Source organism: Cervus canadensis, chromosome 1, assembly GCF_019320065.1.
Source record: "Cervus canadensis isolate Bull #8, Minnesota chromosome 1, ASM1932006v1, whole genome shotgun sequence".
NCBI lineage: Eukaryota > Metazoa > Chordata > Mammalia > Artiodactyla > Cervidae > Cervus > Cervus canadensis.
Window position 1 is genome coordinate 18,333,569 of NC_057386.1, and position 18,322 is coordinate 18,351,890.

The following is an 18,322-nucleotide window of genomic DNA, read 5'->3' on the forward strand; positions in this document are numbered from 1 at the left end:
CTATTGAGAAAATCCTGTCATATAGTACTGTAGTATTTACTATTGAAAAAAATCCACGTATCAGTGGATCTGCACAATTCAAACCCATGTTATTCAAGGGTCAGCTGTGTTTTGTCTGCTATTTGTGGTGGTAGTTCTTTCTCCTTTAATTTCAGTTGATTCCCAACTTTTTAAAATGAGATGTTATATAATTCAGGTTTTGACTTATCTTGAAAAATTGAAGCTTCTGAGAACATTGGGCCTACGTAATCAACATAACAGTTGGCTAAAGCTGAAAGCTTACCTTCTCTTTAGAAACACATGTGCTCCTTCTCCAATTATATATGGTTTCCGCTTCATCTTTCCCAACCTGTGTGACTCATTATGTTACCTGCCAAATCCCTCTAAACATTTAAGTTTGTGACCCAGGCCTATACCTTTCCCTCATCTCCACACAAGCCTCCACAGGTTGTAGTTGATGCTGGGGAAGAAGCACATTGAAAAGACCCCTGCTTGTTCCTGTTTGGTTAGTGTTGGGACAGCTTCCTTGCAGTTTCAAAACCATGCGGTAGTAGAATCCAGTTATCAAAACCTGGAACTGTAAAGCAGCCTTGAGAAATTCCTTTAACTTGTTCAAAGAATCAGTATCTCCATCAGAGTAAAGAATGCTTTCAGCCTGCCTCTTCTTCCTGCTAAAGTAGCTTCAGTATGAAAACCCCTGTACAATTCTACTTTTTTAAAAAAAAGAAATACCAAGGTCTGTTTTAGCTGTAAAAATAATGGTTTCCTGAACTTTATAAATGACTGAACTAAATTACTAAACCATTTAAGCCTGTAACAGGTATTAGTGACTTCTCTATTCTGAACTGTACAGAGTAGAATCTATAACTACTACATGGTTTAAATTAACTTTGTCTAAACTGTTGACTTTGTGACAGCAGTGCTTGCTTTTAGTTAACTAGCACCCGGTAATGTGTGCCAAAAAACAGAAATGTTAAAAGAGTTTTCCTCATCTCTCAAAAATAAAATAGGTTCTGAATTGAAGTATTTTCTGAGAAATTGTTTGGTGATGGAAGGAATGATCATTTTTGGACTTCACATGGGCTTCATTCAAGTTTGGTATACTCTCCACTTGAAATTTCACTACTTACTGGTCCAGTTTTTGCCAAGATACATTCAGTCCTCTGTGCTTGGCACTTATTACATCAGGACAGTAAGCACACCAAAGCCAGTTGAACCTCTGGCAAGACATCACAGATTTGATGAAATGTAACTGTATTCCTTTTTCAGTGCAACTTATGATATTCAATGCAGGGGTCATGGTGGATGGGACACAGAAAAGTATCAATAAAAACAAAACTAAAAAGGCAAGGTGACAAAAGATAATTCTCAGACTAAAGTAAAAAGAAAAAGATTGTTCTAAGTGAAACCACTAAGATTAGCTACCATGAAGATATTTCATAGCTGCTGTATATTTGAAGTGTTTATAGAAAATTATAAATTAGAAAAATCATAAATTGATTATTGTAAAAATGTGAAAAAGGTTAGGAAAATCATACAGTATTCATGAATGCCAAAGCTTTATAAATATTGACTTAAAGAGCACAGTTCACTTCTGAAGAGATTTTTCTCTGAGAAGCAAAAGCAAATGTGATGAGAGGAATGTATCTCAGAACTTAAGCATATTGTAGTTGTATTTTAATAACCTACAGCAGAGAGGTGAAAATTTTAGGTTCAGTTGTGTATTGTACTGCTCTGGATGTCATTTTCTTTGGGACTGTTTTAGTTAATAAAAGAATGACTTCATTTGGCCAGTCTCCCAAAAACTGAGCATGATTTGAGCCTTTTCACCTGTTAAATCTTAGCCACCACCTCTGCTTTTGTTGAAAATACTCCTTCTTAAACCCTGCCATCACAGCATAGTTAATCTTGGAAAATTCTGTGTCTCTTCAGAGAAGGTATCTGTTTTTTGTGATCAGGGGTAACCCTAAGCAGACCTTTTCGAAGCTAAGGTTACTGGTAAACCCTGAATTCTAATACTGTTAGGATGTATTTCTAAGTCTGTTCTTCCTTTTGGCACTCAGTTCCAAAGTGAATAGAAGTGATTCTGCCTTATTTACATTCTGTAGCTTTAAACTGGTTTTCTGCTCCTGTAAACATACATTCATCACAGTGGTGCACCATGGGAGATTCCGGCATATGAGGCTATATGTTCTGTTGTAGTCTGAAAAGTTAAAGCAACTTCAGGAATGATAAGTTTGTGAAAGATATTACTGAAAAGAGAACTCTGAAATAGGATGTTGCAGTTTCATTTGCTTTGGGCCTAACCAGCTCTTCTGAATTATGCTCCTTCAAATTTTACATAGAGGGCAGATCTTTGTTTTCAGCTATGATCTCAAGGATTACATAGATGTTCTTAAAACTTGTTATCTGCAAAATCGCAATGGTATACCAGTTCACACTTACTCAGGTTGCCGAAATGAAAGAGGGAGAGAAAGTGCTAGAGAAGATACGGAGAAATTAGAAATTTTCTACACTGTTAGAGGGGTTGTAAATGGTGCAGCCCCTGTGGAAAATGGTTGATAATTCCTCACAATGTTAAATATAAACCTACCATATGACCAATACATACTCAAGAGAAATAAAATGTGCACACGAAAACTTGTACAGGTTTGTTTCCAGCAACACTATTCATCGTGACCAAAAAGTGGAAACAACTGAAATATCCATTAAGTGATGGATGTACAAGATATGGTACAGCCATGCAATGAAATGTTATTCAGCAATAAAATAGAATGACTTACTGATAAATACAGCATGCATGAATCTTGAAAATATTATGCTAAGTGGAAGAAGCCAGTCACAAAAAAAACCTTATATTGTATGAGTTTGTTTACATGAGAAGTTTAGAATAAGCAGATCTATGGAGAATGTAGTTTAGGTTTCCACAGACTGGGTAGAAAGGGACAATGAGGAATGAATGCTCATGGTTGGGTTTTCCTTTGGGGATAATGGAAATATTCTAAAATTAGTGCTACTGGTTGCACAACTCTGAAAATATGCTAATAAACCCACTAAATTTTACACTTTAAATGGATGAATTTTATGACATGTGAAATACATATTAATAGAATTATTTTTTAAAACTTCATTATCAAAGTTAACTTTTGGTAGTGATGATGGTGACTTCATGTACGTAGATGTGTGTGTTTAGGTATGGGTGTGTGGAAAATACCTTAAAGCATTATACACATGATGCTATTAATACCATACTTTTAAGGCTTTTGCTGAATTTCAGAACATAAATATAATGCAGTGATTTTATGACAGATTAATTTGACATTGACCAAATGATATTAAGTTACTGTGTTTCAGAGTAATTGTGCACAAATTACGTATTAGCATAAATGACTAATTAGAATTATTTACTTAGCCAAAAAAAATGTATACTGTTTCTTTCCCCTCTGATTTTTTTTTTCAGTATCTGTAATCAGCCTTAGTTTTAGTTTTCTGTTACAAAACATTTGGGTTTCTGTTTTACTGAATAAAACTCATTTTCATCACTTACTGATACTCACGTGCTAAAAGAAGAATTTACACCTAATGCCCAGTAACTTGGATTTCCTTAACCTTTCAACTTGAATCTTTTTTCCCTGAGTGGTTTACTGCTGAGGCTCTTTGTGTTCTCTGCCGGTCTTTTCCCTTCCTCCCTGATGGTGATTTCCTGGACTGGCTCACCCAGAGGCATCACACACACTGACTCTTGAGTTGGCCAAGTAACTGCAGCATGACTGCTCCAGGTTGGGAGAGGAGAGATGTTCTTCGTTAATGTTCTGTCATTGGAGAGAGGCTGGGAACAGTGGGGAGAAGAGCCGTGGATTTAGGGGTATGTGGGATCATTGACATAATGGAAAGGGAGTAGTTGAAGCTCAAAAAAGGCTGAATTATGTTTGGGCAAAAAAACAGATTGAGTTACAAACAACCACTGCTTCTTTGTTCACTATTTTCCATCTCTGTTCATGAACCAACAAATAACATATGAAAGTATGTGTTTATGTTCCCTTTCCCAGCAACTAATTTTAAAACTGAAGCCATGTTGATAAGTGTTTATTGAGCATGTCTTCTGTACCATAGATAAGGTGTGTGTGTTGGAGGGTTAGTTATGAAGGAAGACTAAGAGCAGTCTGTTTCTTGGAGAGCGGGGTTGCTGTCTGGTGAGAGAAAGAAATCCCAGATAATCATCTTACCCCAAAGAGATAGAATTCAGTTTCTCTAGAATTGCATGTATATTGGAACATAAGATGTTTAGTGGCAATAGAAAATACTCTCTGCCTATTTTCTAATGCCTGAAATTCTCTTCACATGGAAATAATGGTTTTATTCTTTAAAGTGCAATAATTTTAAATACTTGAAAGATAATAGATTTATTCCTAGTGACGTATACTCAATCAAATATAAGCTTCTAGCATCAAATTTTGTTGTGGTTCAAGAGAGAAGTGTAGCATCAAAAGATATAAAAAGTATTTTATTAGATTGAGGTCCTTACTATCTTTTGTTGGTAGGGAAAACAGTGTGCAGAAGTATGTGGCTCACTCATTCCTGGCTCACATGCATCACCACTCCTTACTGTTGACGCTCCACACTATCAGTAATGTGGGCAAGTTTATCACCTGCACTAAAAACCTGGTAAGATTCCAGATTCTCATTTCCCTGGTTTAATTGTTCAGAGTTGAAAGGTGGAGCAGGATTTTGTGTCTGGAGCAGATATTTTTCTGCCAGTACACTGCGGTTTAGCCGGTTTTAAGAACTGGAAATGTCATTTACATTTGAAGTAGTCTTTAGCCCAACTGTGGATGGATATTTTAAGTGCTGGGTTATTTGTTAAGTTCGTCCCTCTACTGGTCTTTTGGGAAATTTAATGGAAACGCCAGCTACCATGTTATTGAAATCAATGAGAAATTATGTGCTCTGCCACAAGTGTATATACTTTTTTGGACATTTGCTGTTGATTTTTTAGAAAAACAGGATCTTCAAACCCTTTCATTATGAATGGGGTTTGGTCTCCTTTCCTTTGAATCAAATATTTTCCAGCTAAAATTGTGTTATATGGCTTAAATTTATATTAATAAGCATTAACAGTTCAATAAATAAGTAAATTTATTAGCAATTTTCTTCAGAAATTATACTTTATAATTTTAAGAGATAATATATAGGACACAGTAGCTTTGGAATCACCTAAATGATTAATGAGATCCATTCAGATTAAACTGTGTGCTAGTTTGAAGGTTTTAACTTGAATTTGTGTGTACAGTATGGAATTGCTCAGCCTTTGAAAATAGTTTTGGATTGATGACACATCTGTACTTTTTGGTTTCCTTACTGGAACTCTGTCTTCTTTGACAGACAGGTATGTTGCTCCTCTATTTTTGTTTAAAAAAAGGTTATCTAAAGTTGAGTTCCCCCTCAGAATTCAAGTGGAAAGTAAAAATACAGGTCACAGGGGGAATTTCATATGGGTGTTCAGTGACAAATGAGCCAAGCTTGGTAGCCTTTTGAAATAAAATAGGCAACTTTGGAAAACTGACTCCGAATTAGGGTCTTATACCTTTATAAAAAATTACTTTTTAGATTGGAAATTGAGAAGTTTCTGGTCAATACCTTTTTTTGCCATTGGTCCAATTCTGTTCAGAAGTTAAGGGGGTTAAAATTCTGACCTTTTGGTTCTCTAAAGATTGCGATTTATGAGAATTCCCTGGCAGTGCAGTGGTTAGGACTCAGCACTCTCACTGCCAGGGCCTGGGTTCAGACCCTGACTGGGGACTTAACCTTCCACATGCCAAGCAGTGTGGCCAGACGAAAAAACGAGTAAGCCTTCCTTACTATATCAGAGTAGTTCCTAGGAAAACCATGTTATTTAACTTGACTACGTCTCTAGTAAATACAGGAAAATATTTCATACCAAACTTTCCTACAGATGATAACAAAAAAAAAATTGTTGCAAATCAAGGATCCAGTGTTTAAGCCAAATTATTCACCTGCCACAGATGCAGGCTGTGGGTTTAGTGCTGCTCCTTAACAATGCAGGGTTGATTATAAAGTTAAGCCATAGTTCCTGCCCCAAATACAGGGGAAGGAGCAGAATTGAACAGTTTAGACATAAATAAGTGCTTTACATGTATTTATTTTGACACTTAATCTTGTTAATCTATTGCTATATAGCCCTGTTTTTCTAATGAGGGATTTTGAGCTCAGAGAGGTGAAACTGAAATTTTAGGCATACTGCCCTTCTGAAAGACAGGAATAAGTAGTCAGACAAAATGATGGTTGCTAGGTGAGCGCTGTAACAAAGTGCGAATAAGACAGTTCAGAAAGAAAAAGAATCCCGTCTTATGTAGGGAACAATAGAAACTTTGTGAGGGGAATTCAGTTTGACCCTGAATAGAAAGAAGAGACTTGGGGTTAGGAATCCATTTTTACCATCAGAACACCCTTATCTAAGAGAGACCTCAAATACACATTTTGGGTTTGGGAAAGTTGCCAAGTCTTGCCTGTAAGATTTGGGTTAGAATTCTAGGGTTCCCAATTCTCATTTTAAAACCCCAGACTTGACCATAGAGTTTATAGAGGTGATCTGGGAGTGTTGGCCTATACCTTGTATAGGATTGGGATTTGCACTTGTTTTATTGATTATCATCCTATTTTCTTCCTTCCCTACTCCTAATTATTGTGGTGGGTGGGAATTTGAGATGGAATGTCTTCAGGATGATGTTGAAATAGTCTGTCCCTTCAAGTTTGTACCAAGTGGCTGCTGAATGACTGGAAATCATTGACTTGGCCTGGAGACTCAAGACTTGATAAAATGCTTATTTTTTAGACAGGGTCCTGTAGTTTGGGAAATAACTCCTAAAAGTGGAAGAGGGAAGGGAATGACTGGGCATGGGGAGATTTTTCCAGGCCTGTGAGGTGGCTGGAGAAAAGACAGTAGAAATGAGAAAACATACGACATTCTATTTAAATCTTGGCCAGAGAGCCTGTTAAGTGTTTGGGTCAGGAAAAAAACTAGGTTTGTAGCCTAAAATAATCATTCAATAGACCTGACAGATTGACTCTCTCTGCCCCTTTCTCCTTGGAAAGAGAAATTTGGAATTCATGTTTATTTAAAATAGTTGCTCCTTCATCTTGAGGTGTTTTTTATAAAAAGCTTAATTCTGAGCAGCCACCCTCGGTAAAACAATTTTGCCAGCTGTCAGTTGCTTGAACATCCCCCAAATAAAGGTAAATGAAATAAGACTAACTACTTTTAGACTGCAGTGGTCTCTCCTAAAGTTCTATAACCATTTTTCCTAAAGGAATGGAGACAGTTCCATTTATCTAGAAGGCATTATTACTGTGTCAGTCTGTGTGTATGTACACATACATGTTTTGTGCAGGTGCTTCCCTCTCAAACGTTTTAGAGTTGATGGCTTTGTCCCTGATTGTTCAGAATAATAGTTTGCAGATTCACTAAGAGAGCTTGTGTAGTAATGCTTGCTTTATTTTTTTTCTCTTCCACTCTTGTTTTATTTTTTACTTTTTTTTTCTTTGTGATGTGACATTTTCAGCTGATGTATTGAAAGCAAATCCTTCTAATTTGGGAGCGCAGATCACAAGAGTGAGTTTTTCTACTAGTGTCTCTAGCTGTATATCTTTTTCTGTGTGTGTCTTTCCACCCTTTCCCTCTCCCAATTCAAAAATACTCAAAACACATTTCATAAATATTAGATAAGAAAATACCTCTGTCTGTTCAGCATCATGCCTTTCCACAAAGCAATGTCCACTTTATATTGGGTCAGATTTCTTTTCTCAATGCTGTTGTAAAAAGCATAGGTTAATGTATGTGTTCTGTTTTGGTTTGTTTGCCTTTATATTATCTAGTATATTGGAACTCACTTTAGTTCTGTCTTCATTGCAGATATGTCTGGACTCTTGTCATCAGTGTGTCATAACACTGTTACTATTTTTTGGTGGTGGTTTCTGTTTTAAGGATAATTACATATAGTATCTTCTGAGAATAAAAGACCCATACTTTCATCAGGATTTTAAGTAATAAATTCTTTGGCTTATCTATTCTCCCATCTCATTCCCTGGTTGTTCCTCTTGGGGCCATGAAGGAATGAAAAGCCACACCTATTACTTTCTAATTTCAGCAGACTGACCAGATGAAAGTGGTCAGACTGGTGAGCTCTGAACATGCAAGCATTGGAAGACGGTTTGATTAATTCACAGGAAAACTGTTCATGATGAAAAGAATAGCACCTTTTTATGGTGAAATCAAAGTAGGCTTTCTATTTGTTAGTCTGATTCAGATAACCTTCCCATGTAAGCTGTACATTGCTTTTTAAGATCTTACACCTGGGTAATTTTCTGTACTGGCTTAACCCCTTTCTGTTCTCTCTGGCTTGTGTTATTACAATTTAACTCATATTCTATTTGTCTAGTTTTGCATCCTGAAAGAGCAGGTGATTAAATAGTCCCTTTTCTTTTCTCCTAGTGTTCTAAAATTTGTTTGTTGCTTCCGAACTTATTTAATTTTGGCCAATAAAGCAAATGGTATGCTGTCCTAATTAGGAATGCAGATACTCCAGGTGCTTTACCCAGAGTAATCAGCCATTGTGTTTTCAATTACCATAAGAGAGTACAACAATGTATATTCTACACTATGCTATAACCGTTGATTATGGATAAAAATTCTGAAGGCCTTGCTTTCAGGATCCCCAAGTTATTCTAAATCACCCACTCCCTGTTCCTTTCTTTTGTTACTTCAGAGATTGAAAGATCTCAAGCAGAGAGAGTTTGCTCGAAATGTCTCCTCAAGATCCCGCAAGGATGAGAAGAAACAGGAGAAAGCCCTACGGCGGCTCCACGAGTTGGCAGAGCAAAGAAAACAAGCTGAATGGTGAGGACATTGTCTCTCTGAGGGCTTACAGATAATTAATAATCTTTAAGATTTAAAAATTTAATAATCCTTTTTTTTTAAAAATTAAAGTATAATTGATATATAATCCTTAAATTTTAAATAGATCCTTCTTTCAAACTAAAAGAATATCTATACTTGGAGTATAATATAGTGATGAAGAATATGCACTCCTGGAACTTCTCTGATGGTCCAGTGGTTAAGAATCTGCCTTGCAATGCAGGGGATGTGGGTTCAATCCCTCATAGGGGAACTAAGATCCCACATGGATCAGAGCAGTTGAGCCTGCATGCTGCAACTAAGACCCAACGCAGCCAAAAAAAAAAAAAAAAGAATATATGCTCCTGAGGCCGTATCCTATGATCTGTGTGACCTTAATTATCTAAGTTCTATGCCTCAGTTTCCTTATCTGTAAGATGGAAATGATAATAATAACTTAATTCTTACAGTTGTTGTGAAAAGTCATTGTTATATCAAAGTGCTTACAAAAGTGTTCCTAGCACATAGAAGATGCTGAGTAAATCAGTAAATTATGCAACTGTTATTCCCGTTCTCCATCTTTTTTTGCCTCTCTGCTTGTGGGATCTCAGTTCCCAACCAGGGATTGAACCCCAGGCCACGACAGTGAAAGTCCTAACCACTAGATCACCAGGGAATTCCCCTCCCATATTATTCTTATGTAGAAAAGCACATACCTTATTCTCCTGGATCACATATTTAAGTGTTTTAACTGTCTTTCCAGTACTGTAGAGTTAGTACTAAGCAATAAAGCCTAGGAAATTCTGTTCATTTCTCTACAGATTCCTTCCTTCTTGAGTATTGTTTTTAATGTTCCTTCATGGTTCTTGATGATAAGTATGGGACTGGTATTTAGCCTTAGGTGGAATTAGCCACCCTTAGCCCCACCTAGAGCTGCATTCCCAAGCAGCTCGTCTTTGGTGGACGTAGTCTTTGAGCATCTGAGAATTCATGAGGTATGTGCCTCAATCTGAAGGATTTAGGTCCCTCTGTTTGTTTTTAATGGCTGGCCAGGAACAAGAGGAATTAGTTACGGTAGAAAGAAAAACTGTGACTTTTAAAAGTTTATGGTGAAGTTGAGGCCAGAGTTTTCAAGATTGTGACCTTTCTAGATTTTGGGGTACTTGTTTACTCCTTAACTTCTCTTGTGTTTTGGAGGAAGGAGGAGAACACATATAAGTGTAAGTTTTGAAGCAGAATTAACACCCATAAGCTCTAATATTGAGTTACAATGCCTGTAAACTGATTCTGATTCCTTCTTTAGCAGTTCTTTATATAATAAATACATTCCTCTCGGACTTGTTGTAAGGATACTTCCTTAAAAAATATATACCAGACCACTTTTTAGTTCCAGACATATTTTAATACATGTTTTTCTTCATTGGTGACTTTTAGTTCTGTTTTATATATTTATGCAGTCACACTGTGCAGCATTAGTTCTGTTTTAGAAATAAACAGTTAAAAGATGACCAAGTAAACTCTTGGGGAAAAGAAGGTTTTGACCCACCAATCAGGTATATTTCATCGTCCTAGGAGTAATGCATGACCCCATAGTATTGTTGGAGTTGCATGGCAAAGACTAAGCAAAAAGTCACAATAAATCCCTTATTTCAGTTTGAAGGTTTCTTTGCCATGGCGGGGCGGGGGGAGAGGGGCAGATTTTGTGACACAGTGAGAGTATCTCTTGCTACCCCAGTCAGGTGGGTTCCATCTTCCAATAACAAGAGTTCGGATAGCAAAGGGGTTACCGTATTATCTGAATATGTTTGGTCCCTGAGTTTAGGACAGCTAGTAGTTAGGGTTTAGATTAAGAGGACTTCATCCAAATAATTGTCTTCAGTTCTTGAGTTTGGCTTGAGAGATACCTGTATAACCCACACACTAAAAATTTCAGACATGACAGGAGTTTAAAACACTGGCTCTGAGGCTCCTTGATGTTTCTGTTTTCAAAGCTGAGAAAGAACTTGATAGAATTATGATCGTAGTATGGAGTGCCCAGAAGGTGTCACAAAACCAAAGCAAATGCTTGGACGTGGTGCCAGGAGATAGACACAGACTGTTCGTTTCTGTAACAGACGTGCTAACCTAACCGCAGACCATCAGAGAGCAGCACAGTGGAGGTTTCTGACTTCAATTTTTTAAAAAATTGAAATTTGAAAGCAGAGAAGAAATTGAGGGTTGTGTTTTTGTTTTGTTTTGTTTTTTAACTGTACAAAGTACAGTTGATCCTTGAACAATGTGGAGGTTAGGGGTGCTGATGACCCCAGCCCCCACACAAACTCATACACCTACACAGTCAGAAATTGTGTATAACTTTATAGTCAGTCTTTTGTATTTGCGGTTCCACATCCAAAGATTCAGTCAGCTGCAAATTGTGTGACATGTATATACTAAAAAAAAATCTGTATAAGTGGGCCCTTGCATTTCAAATCTGCAAACCCATATCATTCAAGGGTGAACTGTGCAGCCTTTGGGAATAAATTTTCAGCCATATGTTTGGTAGCATACTGATGGGTAGGATGGTACAGTAAACACATGTAAAGGATGGAACAGATACAAGACAGGTGGGCTATGCGAAATGGTAATGATCATGTATTCAAATTGTGAGGTAAACCTCAGTATTTAGACAGCTTAGGAAGAAACAGCAGTAACTGGCTATCCCTGTGAATGTAGCTTAATAGATTAGCAGTATGAGACTTTGCCTTACCTTACTGAGCAAGTTCCTTTCGTTAGCATAGGGCTGAGGAAGGACTGCCATTCAGTGTCTTTAAGATCTGCCTGTGATGAATGGCCAAACATAAGAGATAAATGTTTTAGAAGTATGAGGGACTTCCCTGGTGGTCCAGTGGTTAAGACTCTGCACCTCCACTGCAGGGAGCATGGGTTTGATCCCTCCTCAGGGAACTAAGATCCTGCATGCTTCGTGGCATGGCCGAAAAAATAAAGTAGTATGAAATGTACCCCTAAACCTGTTTTTTTGTTTGTTTCTCATTTTTCTAAACCCATTATGTAGTGCACCTGGAAGTGGTCCCATGTTCAGACCAACCACAGTGGCTGTAGATGAAGAAGGTGGAGATGATGAGAAAGAAGAATCAGCAACAAACAGTGGCGCAAGTACCACTGCCACTTGTGGCCTGGGATCTGAATTCTCCACAGATAAAGGAGGCCCATTCACTGCAGTACAAATCAGTAATACCACTGGGCTGGCACAGGCTCCTGGGCCAGCCTCTCAAGGCATCAGCTTTGGCATTAAGAATAATCTAGGGACCCCACTGCAAAAATTGGGAGTGTCATTTTCCTTTGCCAAGAAGGCTCCTGTCAAACTCGAATCAATAGCATCAGTTTTCAAGGACCACGCAGAGGAAGGGACCTCTGAAGATGGAACAAAAGCTGATGAAAAGGGTACAGACCAGGGACTGCAGAAGGTGGGAGATTCTGATGGTAGCAGTAATCTTGATGGTAAAAAAGAGGATGAAGACCCTCAGGACGGAGGGTCCCTTGCCTCAACATTATCTAAGTTAAAAAGAATGAAGCGAGAAGAAGGAGCTGGGGCTACAGAGCCAGAGTATTACCACTACATCCCCCCAGCACACTGCAAAGTAAAACCTAATTTTCCTTTTCTACTCTTTATGAGAGCCAGTGAACAAATGGAAGGTGATACTAGTACACACCCAAAGAATGCCCTAGACAGCAAAAAAAGTAGTTCTCCCAAGCCTAAAGGCTGCATCAAGGTGACAGCAAGCCAAGGAGCAGAAAAGACAGTTAGTGAAATCTCTGAACAGCAGATGGAAGCCAGTGCGACTGAGCCCTCAGAGCCTGGAAGCAAGGCTGAGACAAAGAAGCCCTCAGTGGGGGATGTAAGTGAGCATAGTTTAGAGAGTCAGAGTCAGAAGGATTCAGAGATCCAAATGTGTGAGTCTGACCCTCCTAAAGAAACTTCTCAGGCTACTCCAGCAGGGAAAGAAAGTCGGGAGGGACCCAAACATCCAACCGGTCCTTTCTTTCCTGTTTTAAGCAAAGATGAAAGCACTGCCCTCCAGTGGCCGTCAGAACTGTTAATTTTCACGAAGGCAGAACCCTCCATTTCGTACAGTTGTAACCCTTTGTATTTTGACTTTAAGCTTTCAAGGAACAAAGATGCCAGAGCAAAAGGGATGGAAAAGCCAAAGGACACAGGAGGCTCCTCAAAGGACCATCTCCAAGGCCTTGATCCTAGTGAGCTACATAAAAGCCAGGAGGAGGAAGAGAGTGTTCAGCATTCTTCAGGAGGCAGAATCGATGCACCTGCTTCAGGGGCTGCCTGTAGTGGCCTAAATAAGCAGGAGCCTGGGGGTAGCCATGGATCAGAGACAGAAGACACAGGGAGAAGCCTTCCTAGCAAGAAAGAACGATCTGGGAAGTCCCACCGACACAAAAAGAAAAAGAAGCACAAAAAATCCAGCAAACATAAACGGAAACACAGGGCTGACCCAGAAGAGAAAAGCTCTAAGGCAGAATCTGGGGAGAAGTCTAAGAAGCGCAAGAAGCGAAAACGAAAAAAGAATAAGTCATCAGCCCCAGCAGATTCTGAACGGGGGCCCAAACCAGAACCCCCTGGTAGTGGTAGCCCTGCACCACCAAGAAGACGGCGGCGAGCCCAGGATGATTCCCAGCGGAGGTCCCTTCCAGCTGAAGAAGGAAGCAGTGGCAAGAAGGATGAAGGTGGAGGTAGCGGGAGCGCCCAGGATCATGGTGGGAGGAAACACAGGGGTGAACCTCCCACGTCATCCTGCCAGCGAAGAGCTGGCACCAAGCGGAGCAGCCGATCCAGCCGTCGAAGTCGACCCAGTAGTGGAGACGAGGACAGTGATGACGCGTCGTCACGCCGGCTGCACCAGAAGTCTCCATCCCAGTACAGTGAGGAGGAGGAGGAGGAGGAAGAGGAAGAGGAGGAGTCAGGCAGTGAGCATTCCCGAAGCCGCTCACGGTCTGGCCGGCACCATTCCTCTCGCCATTCCTCCCGGCGCTCTTACTCCAGTAGCTCAGATGCTTCTTCAGACCAGAGCTGCTATAGTAGACAACACAGTTACTCTGATGACAGCTATAGTGACTATAGTGACCGGTCACGAAGGCACTCCAAGCGCTCCCACGACTCTGATGACTCAGACTATGCCAGCTCCAAGCACCGGTCCAAGCGGCACAAATATTCATCTTCTGATGATGACTATAGCCTCAGTGGCAGCCAGTCCCGAAGCCGATCTCGGAGTCATACCAGAGAGCGCTCAAGATCCAGGGGCCGCAGCCGCAGCAGCAGCTGTAGTCGCAGCCGGAGCAAAAGGAGAAGCCGCAGCACCACCGCCCACAGCTGGCAGCGGAGTCGGAGCTACAGCCGGGACCGCAGCCGCAGCACCCGGAGCCCTTCACAGAGGTCAGGCTCCAGGAAGGGGTCGTGGGGGCACGAGAGCCCTGAAGAGAGGCGTTCTGGTCGTCGAGACTTCATTCGCTCTAAGATCTACCGCTCCCAGTCTCCCCACTACTTCCGATCAGGCCGGGGAGAAGGTCCTGGGGAGAAGAAGAAAGAAGACAGCAGAGGAGATGATGGTAAGGGGATAGGCCCACCCTCCCAGAACAGCAGCATTGGCCCAGGAAGAGGGTCAGAAGGTGACTGCAGCCCTGAAGACAAGAACTCCGTCACCGCCAAGCTGCTACTGGAAAAGATTCAGTCAAGGAAAGTGGAGAGGAAACCCAGTTTGAGTGAGGAGGTGCTGGCCACCCCTAATAAAGCCGGGCTCAAGCTCAAGGACCCCCCACAAGGTTATTTTGGACCCAAGCTCCCCCCTTCTCTTGGCAACAAGCCTGTCCTCCCTCTGATAGGGAAGCTCCCAGCTACCCGAAAGCCCAACGCCAAGAAATGTGAAGAGTCTGGCTTAGAAAGGGGAGAGGAGCAAGAACAGTCAGAGACAGAAGAAGGGCCTCCAGGGAATAGTGATGCCCCATTTGGACATCAGTTCCCCTCAGAGGAAACAGCTGGCCCCTTATCAGACCCACCCCCAGAAGAGCCAAAGTCTGAAGAAGCTGCTGCTGATCACCCTGTGGCTCCACTAGGCACCCCAGTGCACTCTGACTGCTATCCTGGGGACCCATCCATCTCCCATAACTACCTCCCTGACCCCAGTGATGGGGATACCCTTGAATCCCTGGATAGTGGCAGTCAGCCAGGCCCTGTGGAGTCCAGCTTGCTGCCTATAGCATCAGACCTCGAGCCCTTCCCCGGTTACGCACCGCCCAGTGGGGAACCCAGTATTGAGTCGGCTGAGGGAGCCGAGGATGCATCCCTCGCCCCCCTGGAGAGCCAGCCCATCACCTTCACTCCCGAGGAGATGGAGAAGTACAGCAAGCTCCAGCAGGCCGCGCAGCAGCACATCCAGCAGCAGCTTCTGGCCAAGCAGGTGAAGGCCTTCCCCGCTTCGGCTGCCCTGGCCCCAGCCACTCCAGCCTTGCAGCCCATCCACATTCAGCAGCCGGCCACGGCCTCTGCCACGTCCATCACAACTGTGCAGCACGCCATCCTGCAGCACCATGCCGCCGCAGCTGCTGCCGCCATTGGCATTCACCCCCACCCTCACCCCCAGCCCCTGGCCCAGGTGCATCATATCCCCCAGCCCCACCTGACCCCCATCTCCCTGTCCCACCTCACTCACTCCATCATCCCTGGTCATCCCGCCACCTTTCTGGCTAGCCACCCCATCCACATCATTCCCGCCTCGGCCATCCATCCCGGGCCCTTCACCTTCCACCCTGTTCCACACGCTGCCCTCTACCCTACCCTGCTGGCTCCCCGGCCTGCTGCAGCAGCTGCCACTGCCCTCCACCTTCACCCACTGCTTCACCCCATCTTCTCAGGGCAGGACCTGCAGCACCCTCCCAGCCATGGCACATGAGTCAGGGGGTAGGAGCCCAGATGGGGCCAGGGAAGGTGACCCATGCATCTTCCCTTGGGGTGTCGAGCCATTAATACCAGCAAGTAGAAGCTGGAAAGGGCAGTGTCTGACAGCCAAAGAATTGAGTTTTGGCTTGCAGGGGTGGTTTTAGATTTGAGGTTTGCTTTGGGTTTACTATCAGGGATTTTTTTCCCTTTTTCCTTTTCTGTTTGTCCCTCCCTCTCCTGTGTTTCTAGGCTGGGAACACAGTAAGTGCTGCCCACCCCTCTTCGGCAACACCCCCAAACTGTCGAGTTTAGATTCTCCCCTCCTCCCTCTACTTTTTATCCTCTGCACTTCTGTGTGTAAATTTTAAAACATTTTCCTCCTCTCTGGCTGGCGGGTTGTCCATGCGGTCCTGCCTTCTCAGTGTCTTTGACCTTGGTGACCTTATTTATCCCGGGTGAGGTGGAAAGGGAGTCTGACCTGGAACCAGATGCCACTCAGCCTGTCATTTGATCCACTTCCCACACAAACAGAGCCACACATTTGGCACTGTTGTCCTTGTGTCCCTCATCCCAGAAGAGACATCTGCATATCCCAGAAAAGAAGATCGTATCATGAATAGAAGCTGCGGAACAGAGAGGAGCTCATGTGTCTGAAGGGTGTATTTTCTTCTGTCATGTTGATGTTTCCTTCTTAATTTATAGATTTTTTTAATGTAAAAAATTGCACTGAACTCTATAAACGTAAATGCTGCTTTTTGTAGCTCATATAAAAAAGGTTCCATATTTGTAGTATACTGCAATAATATTTTTTACATCTGGCTCTTTAAGTGATCCTTGTTCTGGTGGCTTTGTGTAAATATGTTTGCCCTAGTTGAATTAAGAAACTTTAAAGGTTATCAAATGAAAACAGACAAAAAATAAAGTATTTGTTTTCTGCTAGATGCAAAAATGACTAAGCATGTATATTTTATCAAGCTCATGTATTTTTTGAAGTTATGAAGCATAAAATGTTAAAAAGAGGAACATTGCTTAACATTTTTTTTTTGCTGAGACATAATTTGCAGTAAGTGGTGCCGCCAGTACTGGGAGTTTTGAACTAACGGGCTGTGGTCAGCTAGGGGTGTTGAGGAATAGTTTTGACAGTCTCCCTTACGTGGTTTGCGTTTCATACAGAGAAACTGGTGGGCCCCACAAAGGAGGAGAGAGAGATTCAAGAGCTTTATTCTCTGGAAGCAGTGAGATTCAAAGTGATTGTCCTGGGGGATTCCTGGGTTTCCACGGTGCCTGTCCCAGGCAGTCCATTTGCCTTCCTAGTACTTAGCCCCCTCTGACAAAAATTTTTAATGTGCCTTTTGGGTTGGCTAGAAACTGAAGTAGAAGTAAACTGGAGTGTGGTAGAGTTGGGACGGTCTTCCTCCTCCTCTTATTGAGAGGTGAGCACATTGTTAGATTCTGCAGATTTTTTTGCTTCATAGTTTCTATGCCTCTACCCAGCTTAGTTTAAGCAGTAAAGATTCCTTTTTTCTTTTCTCCCATGACACTTAGCAGAGGAAGTACCACCTGAATTCCTCTTCCTCCTTATCGTTCACCTGGCTCTCAGTCCTAATTAATACAATGACCCAAAGGTGTTCATCTTGTAGATCTCATCTTCTTTGATGTAGTTAGAACTTCCCTGTGGGGCATTTCCCTACCTACTCCTGTGGCTAGAATTGGTTGGGTGGTCACCTGACAGAAAAAACAAAACCCTATGTATGTGGGCCAGGGCTCCGTGTTCTGCCTTTCTTCAGTTTCCAAGACAGAAAGGCTTTGCGTTCATGTCAAGCAAGTGCTGGGCAAACGAAGACTCTGTTGAGCCTTCTACCTGTTCAGTGCTCCTCATCTGATTCAGAAGCATCACTTTTTTGATAAATAGCACTGGAAAATGAAATCATCTGCTTGAAGTGAAGGGACTCATTTTTCTTTGCTTTCAGCCCATGTAAATATTTAAATAATACAGTATTAACATTTTTGTGCTGCTTCCCGTTAGCTTGTAGATTGAGCCATACTCTGGCTGCCTCTCTACCTTCCTGGGGGCAGTTTCCTTTAATTTCCACAATAGTGATTTTAAAACTAAAAAAAAGGAAAAACAAAATAATCTATCCTTACTTACAAGCATAACAGATTGTATTTAACTTTATCACATATGATAGAGATATATACGCTGTAAAATTAGGGAAAGGAACTTTCTAATAAACCAATGATTTGTGGAAACTTTAGAGTTTGTCGTGATTGTTGCCCCATCCACTCGGTGGGGAAGGGATGGAGTTATGGGTCACAAATAACATCTTGTATGAAGTGATCAAAGGATAGATTTTTATGAACCAGCTGTTTATGATGTTTAGATTGTGCTTCTCAAAGCTCACCCTGCACAAGTAGAGGGGAAAGGTTATGTTGTGGGAGGAAGTGATGGTTAAGTTTCTGTCAGT

General features: G+C 41.6%; 1 protein-coding gene across 8 annotated transcripts in view; it reads left to right on the plus strand.

Annotated features, from left to right (window-relative positions):
* Positions 1-18,107, plus strand: part of GPATCH8 (G-patch domain containing 8) — a 90,661-nt gene extending 72,554 nt beyond the window's left edge. For 7 of the 8 annotated variants that reach the window (XM_043466760.1, XM_043466790.1, XM_043466775.1 and 4 more), the window contains 3 exons: positions 7,581-7,630; positions 8,784-8,914; positions 11,964-18,107. In XM_043466760.1, coding sequence (XP_043322695.1) covers positions 7,581-7,630; positions 8,784-8,914; positions 11,964-15,870 — 4,088 coding nt within the window. In that variant the 3' untranslated portion in view covers positions 15,871-18,107. The remainder of the gene's footprint in view (positions 1-7,580; positions 7,631-8,783; positions 8,915-11,963) is intronic. The other variant, XM_043466768.1, reaches the window with a different exon arrangement.
* The last annotated feature ends 215 nt before the right edge of the window (positions 18,108-18,322 follow it).